Here is a 13,461-nt window from a genome sequence, read left to right on the forward strand (position 1 = left end):
CATTCACAGCAATGCCACCGTTATTGGGAGCATACGCAGAGGATGCCAAACAATAAGCCAAACTGATCCAGGCAGGTTTCTTCAGAGTTGATCAAATGTACTGGATCCAGAAGAAGGATGGAGGAGTTTGGAATGAAGCACTGATTGAATTGAATGCACAGTTGCATATCTGGTGTGGGCCATTCCCAGGTATCCCCTTAATCACAGAATTCAGGTGGATGTGCCAAACCATTATGGCTAGTGGCTGCCACTCACAGTGCTGATGCATTTAAGGATTTAAAAACCACACGGGCCTTGGCTCAGTCAAGCTACCTTCCAGGAAATTTTCTAGCATTACCCACACTCCCAAGTGCTTCGTACAGACAGTGCTCTGCAAACAATGAGTGCTCAATAAATGCAACTGAGCGAATGAACTAGAGGGGATCGGAAACTAGCCCCCAGCAGTAGCCCATTAACTTTAGGGTAGGCTCTGTACCTGGATACGGGATCGAGAGGAGAGTGAAATCGGCGTAACGCTGGGCCTTGTCCACCTTCTCGGAGGAGGTCACACTGACAAAAAGGAAAACACGCTATTGGAACAGGCTTCCCACCCATATTCCCCTTGGTTCTGCCTTTCAGTTAGGGAACCTAATGAGTTGTTTAAGGATTACAGGAAACAACCACCGATTCCCTACAAATAAGTGATCTTAACTCTCCAATTCTAGTCCTAACTAACCAAACACCAACAAGGTGAAGAGAAAAATAAAATGAGTCTAGGGTCTAGAGTTTCCAGTCCTCTACCAGTCTCGGTTAAGGGAAGGAGAGTCAAGCAGAGGCATACCCATTCTATTCCTAGCTTGGCCAGTGGCTAGCAAGTGGAAGGCAATCTGCTACAAGTCAAGACTCCCCTGTGCTGGGCAGCAGCATCACGAGAGAGAGTCGAGGGCGGAGACTGAAGTTTACCATGTGAAAGAAGGCGACGGTAAACCACTTCTGTATTTTTACCAAGAAAACTCTATGGATCCAGTACCAGAACGATTACAGAAGGAGGTGGGGCGTTCTGGGAGAGATGTGCCCATGGTGTCGCTATGGGTAGGAGATGACCCGAAAACATAAGACAAAACAAGGGTTGACTTAGAGGTTGGAGGCAGAGGGATAGATAAAATTTTCTTTTGGTCCCTAGCATTCTATAAACAAACAAGCCACACACCATCACTACATAATTACTCTTCCTGTTGTGCATCCACAACCCCAAAAGGCAATATATTAAGCAAGCCCCCTACTTACTTCAGGCCAAACTTCACTTTCTTGTTTTCCACCATCAGGTCACAGATGTATCTGACCGACAGGTACCGAAGTAGTTTGATGTCATGGCCTCTAACCTTATCGAAAAGCTGGGAATCTGCATTTCTGAAGTAAAAAACGCAGGTGACAGGAATCTTGTGAGTTATAATACAGTTAGAGTTTTCAGTGATTCCCAACCACCATACTCAAAAAGTTAAACCATGGTAGAAGTTGCTGCAAACACTCCAAAAGCCCTATTTTGAAATGGCACAAAAGCAATGACGTCTAGTCAGCCCTGTTTGGTTCTAGGAATAAGTTGGTGGGAAGGTGACTTTCGAAGAGATTAACCAGCTACTTAAGATGCATTTCAAAGAATGAGTAAAAGGAGTGATGCCATAGCAAGGAAATGGGAAACCAAGAGATTTCAGACTCTGACAGTAAGCCTGAAGAGGCAAGATGGCCTTAATGTTCTAAAAGCAGCAACACTGGGCAAACACACAAATCCTTTTGGTTCCTGTTATCCATTCATCTTTTCCCTTTGTTTATGGCCCTCGAGTCAATTTTTCAATCCACGTGACTTGCTCAGTCAAACCAATTGACATTAATTGCTGGAGACTGATTGAGAGCTGCTATATAAACTGTATGCCAATCACCAGTAAAGGCATTCTTTTGGCCTAACACTTTGATGAAGGGATGGGAAACAACAACAACAAAAAAAACCAAACCAAAAAAAATTCTGATGTTTATACGGTCCAGAACACCAGAGTAGGGTTTGTGTTGTTTATGCTCAGTATTAGGATCCTCTTGATCTGGCAAGCAGATTGACAGGACTGCAAAGACTGCATAGTCACCAGCTTTTAACTTTCCTTTCCACAATACCCAGGATGTATCACCTCCCCAACCCCTCCCCACCACCCCCACCGAATCCATGCCCCGATACTGTTGGGAGCAAAGACTAGTATGTGACCAAAGGGCACCAGAATGACCAGCTGACCAGAAAAATGGAGCTCAATACTCTTTTCAACATGTGCCAGGTTCCGGTCTCCAGCAGAGTCATGGGTTGGGCATGTGTGAAAGCCTGACCACCTCCACTCCACGGCTCCACAGCCAGGCTGGAAAAATACACATGGCAGCAACAACCTGGTAAGTGTATTGTAAGAGCTCGGCACATGGGGTTTGCCTATTTGCTAATGGCAAGTGTCCCATTAAGGAGTGGGAAGTTAGTCTTTTGCTGGCTAGGGCTCAGGGGCTGGAGTCACAATATGGGGCTCTCCAGCCTTACTACTACCTGCAATCTCAGACACCCTATGCAGGAGCAAGCAAGTAAGCCTGAGAAAAGAAAGGGTTTTTCCTTTGTCTAAATAGCTCCTCTCAACGACTCCAACTTGTCTTATTCTTCGGGTCCCTGTTGTTAGGCATCCACTTTCTGAGCAAGGATCAAGTGGAAAGCACCAAGTGGAGGGAACATTTTGTCGAGAAATCTCTCTCAGTAACCCTTCCGCTCAGTACAGAGGCACTTTGCAAGTGATGCCTTTATTTGTTGGTACCCAAGGTCACCTATTGAAAAAGCCTCTTCCTTTTCCCTCCAAGGAGGTACTCAAGCAATAAGATGAATGAAATAAGCACTCTTCACCGATCAACCAGCTCTCAGTGGTGACTCATTTGGTGAGTGATGTTTGCAAGGCTGAACTATTTACCTACCCATCATCAACAAATACTAAGGGCCCAGAGCACTGCACATGGGACAATTTATTCACATTTCAGCTTTCCTTTCGCTACCCGAACTCAGACCATAAAACATAAACCTCCCTTCCTAACTTCAACAAAGGCCTCAAGCTTATTTTATTTCTCAACTTTCTCCTGAGGCCTTAAGCCACAATCCATGGAAATTCAATACAGGGACAAGGAGTGAGATAACCAGGAGAGGCCAGCAGGCGTGGCAGCAATGCTGAGGGAAAAGTCACCCCTCCATTCTCTCTTTGGGGGGTTTTCACAGGAAAATAGGGAGGACATCCTACTATAAAGCAGAGGATGGGAGGGCTTTAGGGAGGTGCTAAAGGAAGTGAAGCTGCTTTGGGACATTAATCCAGTTACCTTCAATCAGTGGCATTTACTGAGTGCAGAGCACTGTACTAGGCACTGGGGAGAGTACACATCATACCTGACCTCAAGGAGTTCACGATCTAGCGTGGAAGATGGACATTTAAAATTACACATAGGAGGAAGGAATAAGAGTATATAGATAAGTACATAAGTACAGTGGGGGGGGTATGGGAGTGTGGTGTCAGAACTAAAGTGGCACAGGAGGGGATCAAGTAGTATTTGGGAGACTTCTAAGATCACCAGATCATCAGCTTTACAAAAATTCAACTTTAACATGACTCCTATTACTAAGCTATCATACTGAAAAGGTTTCGGTCATCCTTCCCTCTAAGATGTACGGGAGAATTACTTCACTTCCCATGCTGCTATCTTTTCTGATTTGCTCCCCACTTTAACGGGGAAGGAAAAGGACAGAGGTAGACCCAAAGGACAAGGTAACCCACAACAGGAAATACAGAAGCAGCGGGAACTTGGTAGAGGGGAAAAAAAGATGGCAGTTAATTATCTTGTAGATAGCCATTTGCCCATATTCAATAGGAAAGAGTACCAATTTCATTTGTTTTCCTGACGGTGGAGTGGCCAGGTAAATTTTTAGTTTTTGTTCGACAGGTTGATTAATGATCTGGTCAATTGAGGCAGTGCCACCTAGTAGAAAGGGCATGGGACTTTGAGTCAGGAGACCCTGGTCATATAATCCCAGCTCTGCCACTAGGCTGCCGTATGCTCATGGACAACTCAATCTCATCTGCAAAGACACCTGCTCTTCCTACCACCGAGGCTGCAAACCCCATGTGGGACAGGCACTGCGTCCGATGTATCTTAGATTTACCCCAGTATTTATATGCCACAGTTATGCACATTAATTTTCCTCATTACAATGCCCCCGCTCATACAGACCTAAGTGCACAATCTTCTGTGACATCTTCTGTATCAGCCCAAATGTCATCTGAGCCCCCTGCCAGGGAAATCAGGGGAAAAAATGTCACTGAAAAGGCTTTTTCAGTCAGGAAGCATTTCCTGGCTCTTTAATCCCCTACAGGGTTTCGGAGAGGTTGCAGGACCGACTATTCATCCGGCACCTCGAAAATGGCTGCTCCTGATGCACTATCCAGTAAGAAGCTTCTCATCTCTACTTTGCCTTTCCCACCCAAACTCCTCCTACACCACACATTCCTCCCATTTCCAGGCACTCCCTGTCCCTCCTCCCCCCAACAGAGCTACTAGACCCAGATCCCCACCCACATCACGATCTTTCCCCTTCTTCCAACAGGCATACATAACAATTCCTAGGACCCAATTACTTTTTACCCCATTTAGAATGGCTTTCAGTCAAGTGCTCACCTGAGAAAATGTAATTATACCCAGTGCGTCCATAGAGCTCTCCCCATCCAGCCAGGGTTGCCGACCTGCAAATATGCTAAGAAACAGAAACGGCACCTGAATGTTAGACACTGGTCCTAGCAGCACGACATGGGAACGGTGATAGATCACTGCATCCGTGGAGAGAAAGATGACCCAAGAGCCTATTCACTACAGTCCCTCTGGCCAATGCAATGCGAAAGGCTCCTGTATCAGCCTTACTCAGGTGTACCACTTATGAGACATAGGCAACAGCTTCCCCTCTAGACTGTAAGCTTGTTTTGGGCAAGGAATGTGTGCTTACTCTTATACTGCATTTTATCAACTGCTTAGTACAGTGCCCTGCACAGTAAGTGCTCAATAAATACACTGAATGAAGAGCTGCACACCCCTTCAAATCTCTCCAGGTCCTTCCACTCTGAAAAGGAGGCAAGAAGGGAGGCAGCTGCAGCCCAGGGGTAGGAAACAGGAGGCATGACTACTTCAAGAAGGCTGGAGCTCCAAGGTGGTCCTAGGCCTAAAATGGAGCAGCTTGAAGCTGTCACAGCAATTTAAAAACCTGAGGCCTTCAAATCAGAGGTTTACACATGCCTACAAATACGGTTTTCCTTCAGGGAAGCAAGTCAGTCAACCTGCAAAGTTGCAACACACTTTTGGCAAGAAAGTAACTCAGGTTTTTCCTTTCCAATATCATTCCACCTCGGGTGTCATGTATTTCTCCCCGACCCTCACACTTGGTAGCTATTTAAGAGCTATTTAGGAGCTGCTCTTCTCTCAACTTCCTCCCATCTGTTCCCACTTTTTGGTTATGAGGTATCCTCACCAGGGCATAGTTAGACCAGAGCTAGATGGAAACAAGGGTGCACAGAAGTTTACCGCCACAGCTCTGCAAGGAGATTTCCAAATCATTCTTGCTTATTTTCAGGAGTTAATTACCTCCCTCCTACTTAGGCTGTGAGTCCCATGTGGGTAGGGACTGTGTCCAACCTGATTATCACTCAAATTTATTGCGTGCTTACTGTGTGCACAGCACTGTACTAAGCACTTGGGAGAATACATTCCCTACCCACAATGAGTTTACAGTGTATGTGTGTGTGGGGGTGGGGAACAGACATTAATATAAATCAATAAATTACACATATGTACAGAAGAGCTGTACGGCTGGGAGTGGGGAGATGAAGGAGCGAATCAAGGTGATGCAGAAAGGAATGGAAGAAAAGGAAAAGATGGCTTAGGGAAAGTCTCTTGGAAGGGATGTGCCTTCAGTAAGGCTTTGAAGCGTGGGAGTAATTGTCTCTATGTACCCCAGTGCTTGGGGCATGGTGAGCATTTAACATTATTAATAACTGCATAATTCTACCTTGTTTGTGGTCCACTCTTTCTCAGCTTTACTTCAGAGAGATTACCTTTGGACCTATACTTGTTTAGGATTGCTATCTTCAACAAACGTAACCACTTCATTTAATGTCCTTGTCAATCTGTCCACTTCAGGATTGCTCCTTTCAGCCACAACCCTCTGGCTCAATGGAGAGCTTGCCAATTAGATAAAACAAACCTTTTACCACAAGGAGGAAAGGAATCAATGTTTTATTCACCACTGTCTCAAATGGGGAAGGATCAAAGGAAAAAAGGACGATCATTGAATTGAACAGTGGCTGGAAGCCCTGGACAAATCATGGGAGAAAGAACAGTGGAAGTACTACAAGAGTTCCATATGGGGACATAATGAGGGAGTCAAGTAGTTATTGAAACTGCCTGGACAAAGGCTAGGGTGAAGAACTCCCAAACAAAAACTCCTCACAATTGGCTTTAAAGCACTCAATCACCTTGCCCACTCCTACCTCACCTCGCTACTTTCTCACTATAACCCAGCCCACACACTTTGCTCCTCTAATGCCAACCTTCTCACTTTACCTCGATCCCATCAATCTTGCTGCCGACCCCTCACCCACGACCTCTCTCTGGCCTGGAACGCCCTCCCTCCTCAAATCCGACAGACTCTCCCCCACTTCAAAGCCTTATTGAAAGTACATCTCCTCCAAGAGGCCTTCCCTGATTAAGCCCTCCTTTCCTCTTCCACTCCCTTCTGCGTCACCCTGACTTGCTTCCTTTGTTCATCGCCCCCGCCCCAGCACAGCACTTACATAAATATCTGTAATTTACTTATATTAATGTCTGTCTCCTCCTCTAGACTGTAAGCTTGTTGGGGACTGTGAATATGTCTGTTCATTGCTGCACTCTACTCTTCCAAGCGCTTAGTACAGTGCTCTGCACATAGTAAGTGCTCAATAAGTACGACTGAATGAAAGAACTTGGAAAAAAAGTGGAAAAAAAGCTTACATGGAAATGTCTTCTAAAACTCCCATTTCCCAAGGCAGAGTGCTTTCCAGTTCAGGGGCTGATAATTTAAAACCTTAATTTATCTGCAAGACTAGAACTCTTCTTCCTGCTAGCCTGACAAATCATTATTCACCTTGGACAGGTGATCATCTGCAAAGATCTCACTAAGCTAGAAAAAAAGGGAGTTGTACACTGAGTTTTCAATATGTAATCCGCTGGCTACAAGAAAGATTCATTCAGATTTTGTCAATCCCACTACCCTCCTGAGGATTCATGACTCCCTCATGCCCTACACATCACTTGTCTCCCCCAAGAGAGTGCCCACAGCTCCTCTCCCTCATGGCATCACATTTGATTTTAAAAGGCAAGGGAGGCAAGGGAATCGAGGGCTCAGGAGATAAAGTGACAAGCTCAACCTGCTCATACAGTCGCCAACAATTTTTTTTTAAATGGTATTTGTTAAGCACGTATGACGTGACAGGCACTGTGGATTCAAGATTGTCAGGTTGGACACAGTTTGGACTGTGAAGTCCAACTTCACAGGTTGGACAGCCCAGCCCATGCTGGGCTCACGGTCTTAATCCCTATTTTAAAGATGAGGTAATTGAGGCACAGAGAAGTGAAGTGACTAGCCCAAGGTCACAGGGCAGACAGGTGGCACAGCTGGGATTAGAACCCAGGTCCTTTTGACTCCCAGGCCCGTGCTCTATTCACTACACCACGCTACTTGCATGCAGATGTGTCGTTCTCATCACTGGATCATCTCAGAACTCTCCTGGCTCCCAATTTGAGAAACAATGTTCCAGTGGAAAGAATAAAGAAGTAGATTCAATTTACACTTTATCTCTCTTCTCCCCCCCCCCCCCCCGGGCAGTCAAAAGGCAGTCAAAAGGCAGTCAAAAGGTCAAACAAGGATAACCTCCACATGTAACCACTCTCCCTTACAGGAATATGGGGAAGATTTGGGTAAAGCAGATAGTATCCCTTAGAAGAAATACACATGGATGAACCTCCATTAGACAACACAGACTTCACGGTGAAAAAGCTAGCAGCTTTACCTTTCTCTTGTACAGAATGACCGGGCAGACAAACCGTCCTCTACATCTGGCCAACTTGCTGCGGTTGACAAGATCCTGCAGTTTGCTCACTTGCACGGTGCTCTCAAATCTATTAAAACGAAAGAGAGGCAGGTTAGTAATTTGGACATTTGCCACCCAGGTATGGAGCCTGAAAATATGAGGGAGGTATGTGAACTGTTATTTGGCTGCGGTGGTAGAGGAGCAACGACGCTCCCACCTCCTATCCTTGGGAAACCTAGTTGTGGCCACCCAAGAACTCGCATCTTTTCCAGGCACTGAAGCGGCTAGATACGCATGCAGTCCCTCTCTGGTCAAACACTGGATCCCGTTGCAGGTCAGATTATACACACCACTCCAGGTAAGTAAATATCCAAATGTCATTAATATGGATACAAGGAGTGCAGGTAAAAAAAAAAAATTCTACAGTTTTCATTCACTATAATTCATCCAATTGAATTGTTAGAATCCTCCCTCCGGTCCCTGCCCCACCAATGGACCTTCTCTGCCTCTAAGCCCTTTATGGGTTGCCTCATCAGAAAGGGGGTGGAAAAAAAATAAGACAACCAGAGTAAATGAAGAATGGGGAGAGGCAAATGTTGGAAACTCTTACCAGGCAGGGGAGGAGATTGGGGCAATTGTGGCAATATCCCTAGTCTCATTAGGAACTGGGCTCCGAAGTGACACTAAGCAGAAGACAATTTGCCAAACAAACGAAATTAATCTTCCAAAGGCTCCCCAAAAGTTAAAATCCATCAAGTGAGTGGGCACTACAGTTGCCTGCTTACTTCCCTACTGGTTAAGAGGTTTGGGGGCATTAGAGAAGGAGAGAAATGTGAAGCAGCCAAAAGTAGGAAGTTAGGTTCCAAACAGCAGCTGTTGGAAATGGATGGAAATGGGGGGGGGGGGGGGGGGAAGGGGAAGGGGCAGAATGATTTCCAATTGCCCCACCATCCCTGGTTCCTACTGGTCACTCACCACCACCATCTTGGCTCCCCTAGTGACGAGGAGCCAACTCCTACTCTGGCTGCACCTGCCCCCCAGGCTCCACCCCAGCAGTGGGCCAACAAAAATGGCCCTGTGGAGGAGAAGCAGCCTCTGGCCACCTGTCCCAGACCACAGTCAGTGGTATACACCAACCCCGCAGGTTATGTAACAGATTAATCAAGCCAGTTCCTGCTCAAATCAGCCCAGAGGAAGCTGAACTAAAGGCCTGGCTTTGATCTCCGCAGTCCCCATCAGTAGTATAGAATTATATGGCTCTGCTTCTACATGCCCACCCATCCCTCTTCCCTTCAGCAAACACCACTACCACAAGTTTCCACACACTTTAACTACTGGCCTAGTAAACCTACCTTTACAAGTCTTACTTGTGCAAGTGAGGTGACACAGAAAACGCCACAGCACCTCCTATTTACCTTATGGTCAAAGCGGTACTGTAGACAGTTCACAGCAACGCTTCCCTGTATGCTAACAAGACTTGTACGAAAGACCCAAGTGAGCCTTAGCTCCTGTTAATAGAAAATTGGTGTCAGACATCCAATTTTCTTCTCTGCAAGAGACCCATGAAAAGGAATGGTTGGTGGCTGGCTGGTTGGTTGGACAGGAGGCATCTTTCCTGAAGGGCAAGCTGCATTTGAGTTCTGCCAAATAAGGATGGGCAGCAGAAAGAGAAACTAGAAGTGTTTCACCTCTCATAATACAAATTTCTAGTTTACACACGAAACCAGACCAAGGGCTGGAGGGGAGGTTGTAGCTGAGACTTTGTTGGCTTAGGCCCCAAGGACTCCCCATAAAGTCATGTATATTAAAAATTAAATTAAAATTAGAGCACTTGGCCTGTGCACTGAAAATGTATAATTCAAAATATTTTATCATTTGTACATGTTTGCAGTCTAGCCTAGTGGAAAGAGTCAGTCAATCGTATTTATTGAGCGCTTACTGTGTGCAGAACACTGAACTGAGCGCTTGGGAGAATACAACATAACAGACACATTCCCTGCCCACAGTGAGCCTACACTCTAGAGGGGGAGAAGTCTATTTGGAGGAAAAGAGGTTGCAGGGATATCCCAGCCCCAGCCCATCCTGCCAAGCCTTAGAAGTCCCCAGTAAGGCTCTGGCAGCCAGGGGTGTGGGGTGTGTGGGGGGGTGGCCTTGGAGCTCCACCTCCCACACCCCTAGGGAAGTCTAACAGGACCCTCCCTGCACTGTTGGGATCAGAGCAAGATGGCCCAACTCCAGGAACTAAACACCTAGAGACCACTTGCTAATAAGCCTACCCAGAAGTGTGAATCTTCATGTAATGCAACAATTCCTGTTGGAAGACAGCATGTTTTCACCTCAGAGAAATCCCAGAAACATAGCGAGACGAGAGAGGCAAACTGGGATATTCAGTGGTGCCCAGTCCCAGATTCCAGCCGTGTGCCTGAAAAAGTACTGTAAATCAACAGGTAAGGACTCGGTGTATCTGCTAATCAGCCTCACGGCTGAGGAGACGAGGGAAGTCCCATTAAGACATATATGTGGTAATTATCGCTTACGTGTTTTTGTCCTTCTCAGAGCTCTCATATTCTAGGAACACAATGTGGCGGGGGTAGTGGCCACATATCTCCCCGTTCACATTTTGGATCAGACTGTAGCAGTAATCTTTGCCGAACAACTCTAGGCATTTCTTCTCAATCCGCTCGATCTGAAATAGACCAAGAGCTAAGTGCTACTTCTCCCATACAGAGATAAGAAAGTTACTTGACACACCAATCTGAGCCAGTTCAAGATTTATTGGCTGTTTTGTACGGGGTCAGGGTCGGGGGGGGGCGGGGGGGGGAGGGAAGCAAACAAACACCATCCACGTTCCCACACACCCAAAAACCCTACCCACACACCCAGACAAGTCCCCCAGGAGCTTCTCAACCTAGTTCACCACTTTAGATTGCACCTACAAATTGGAAAAGAATCACTGTGCTAGTCGAGTCCTTGGCTCTAGATTAATCATAACAGACCAGTAACTGGAATATCCTGTCGGGGAGGAGGCTCCGGGACACAGTTTGAGGACTGACTCTTTAGAATTTGATGCTTATGGAAAGCCGGGGAAATGTGCGCAGGTGGAAGCGAACTCTTAAGAGGGCAACTCTGAAGAATGACAACATTCCCTCCCTCAAACCATGTTGCCTTTTTACCATCCATAATCTAGCAAATGGTTCACTACAGCTCAAGATTCTCTCAGGAAAGATTTCGGTGGAAATGAAGTTTTTGATTCAGTGTCAAGTAGCAATATCAGTACCAGCTGCCATAAACAGAGTTAGTTTTAAAAGGCGTTCCCCGTCGAAATTTCCACAGATGGATTTAACTCTCAGATCCCTGTCTGAGTGGATGAAAAGCGGGTTTGGAATTAGAAGACTGAGAAGGCTGAACCAATAAGTCAGCCTGGTAATTTTGAGAATCGCCATCCGCTTTGAAATCCTCCCAGAGTCAACAAGCCTCCCGTGCCCTCGGGAAGAAGCGGCCCCGAGGAAACATTCGACTACAGGTCTGTGCAGGTGCAGAAGATGAGGTGCCCCTGGCCCCGGGCCAGGGCTCGGCTGTCTGGGCCAGGGGGAGAGAGGGGGGACTCGTCCGGAGCAGCCTGGGCTACCTACAGGTGACGGCCCCCGGCCCTAAGGGAGGTGGTCCCGGTGGTCCCGAAGTCTCAGGGAACTTTGGGAAGACCCGAGTGGGCGTGAGAAAACTGGGGAGGGTTAGAATACCCGAAGCGCAGAAGGGGACGCCTCCCCGCCTCGGGATCCGAAGCGCAGAAAGGGCGCCCCCTAGCTTCAGGACCCGATGCACGGAAAGGGACGCCTCCCCACCTCGAGACCCAAAGCGTGGAGAGGGCGCCCCCTAGCTTCAGGACCCGAAGCGCAGAAAGGGACGCCTCCCCGCCTCGAGACCCGAGGCGCAGAAAGGGCGCCCCCTAGCCTCAGGACCCGAAGTGCAGAAAGGGCGCCCCCTAGCTTCAGGCCTCGAAGCGCGCAAAGGGACGCCTCCCCGCCTCGGGACCCCGAGCGAAAAGGAACGCCTTCTCGCCTCGGGAGCCGAAGCGAACAGAGACGCCTCGCTACCTCAGGACCCCAAGCGAAAAGGGACGCCATCCCGGCTCAGGCCCTCTCCCCAACCTCCTCCTCCTCCTCCGCCCCCGCCCAGGCGCGGCGACCAGAAAGAGGAACAGAAACGAGAAGAGGGAACCGAGGCGGTGATCACCGCCATGGTGGGGGACCCTACGGACCGCTCCAGGGAACGACTGCGCCCCCCCCGTCCCCCCCCCGCACCTGACCGGCCGTTCTACCCCCTCCCCCCACAGCTCGGCCAAGTCGCCCCCACCTTGGCACTGCCTGCTCCGCTACCGTCCTTGGCCCGATACTGTGCCCGGGAGAACTCCTCTAGCAACTCCCCCAGCCCAGGCTCCTGCGGCAGGAAAGGGGGAGCCCGAGCACCGGCCATTCCCGGCCCCCGCGTCCACCTCCGCCTCAGCGCGCAACGCCCCAGCCCATCACCCCCGTCCGCCGCCTGCCGCCCGCCGCCCGCCGGCCGCTCCGCTCCGGGTCCGGAACTGCCGCCGTAAACGGGGTCCCGCTTCCGGTCCCGCCCACACACGCTGTTTACCCCGACTCCAGCCAATCAGCGGCGAGGACCGCCGCCCAGCCCGCCCCGCCCCCCGGGCTCCGCTCCGAGGCGGGAACGAGCTTGACGGCCCGAAGGCCTCGCCGACGCCACCGAGGTGGAACCGACGGAGAAGGAGGGAGGGCGACGATGGCGGCCGGCAGGCCGGCCCCGCAAGACTGTGGGCAAGGTGGAGCGAACCACCGGTTGCGCCCGCTGCCCGGGCGGAAAAGTCTGTTGCCGAATTGTCCCTGTGCATTAGTGTCCCTGTGCACTACATACAGTGCTCTGCGCGTAGTAAGCGCTCAATAAATACCTATTAAAGGAATAAATCGTAAAATCATTCCACGAGGGAGGGGTGGGCTACCGGGTCTCCCCAGTGAGCCTGAGAGGGGATTTTTTTTTTCTTCATCTGACATTCCTTAAGTCTTCTGTTAAAAACAGCCCATATGAAAACGTTAGATTGAAAACGCTACCCATTGGGTAACCCTTATTTTTCCCTTTTGGCCTTCTCATCCAACCCGCCCCGTTGTTCTCTTCCTCACTTCATATCCATCCTTGGATCTCAACGTGTCTTCACTGGGGCTCGCCGATCGAACGTCAATCCCAGAGAGAATTAAAAATGTAATCGTGGGTTCTTCGATTTTAAAATGTCATAGTCTCTTCCTTATGGGTTAAATCCTCA

The 13,461-nt window shown here is 48.6% G+C and overlaps 1 protein-coding gene across 3 annotated transcripts in view; it reads right to left on the bottom strand.

Annotated features, from left to right (window-relative positions):
• The window catches only part of MTMR14 (myotubularin related protein 14), a 48,930-nt gene extending 36,246 nt beyond the window's left edge, over positions 1–12,684 (bottom strand). For 2 of the 3 annotated variants that reach the window (XM_029051368.2, XM_029051369.2), the window contains exons 1-7: positions 12,498–12,684; positions 10,682–10,830; positions 8,124–8,232; positions 4,708–4,783; positions 4,264–4,321; positions 1,267–1,389; positions 476–549 (exon numbers count right to left, since the gene is read on the bottom strand). In XM_029051368.2, the coding sequence (XP_028907201.1) occupies positions 476–549; positions 1,267–1,389; positions 4,264–4,321; positions 4,708–4,783; positions 8,124–8,232; positions 10,682–10,830; positions 12,498–12,617 (709 nt within the window). In that variant the 5' untranslated portion in view covers positions 12,618–12,684. The remainder of the gene's footprint in view (positions 1–475; positions 550–1,266; positions 1,390–4,263; positions 4,322–4,707; positions 4,784–8,123; positions 8,233–10,681; positions 10,831–12,497) is intronic. The other variant, XM_029051367.2, reaches the window with a different exon arrangement.
• Positions 12,685–13,461: the final 777 nt, after the last annotated feature.

The sequence above is a fragment of the Ornithorhynchus anatinus genome, chromosome X1, assembly GCF_004115215.2.
Source record: "Ornithorhynchus anatinus isolate Pmale09 chromosome X1, mOrnAna1.pri.v4, whole genome shotgun sequence".
Classification (NCBI taxonomy): Eukaryota; Metazoa; Chordata; class Mammalia; order Monotremata; family Ornithorhynchidae; genus Ornithorhynchus; species Ornithorhynchus anatinus.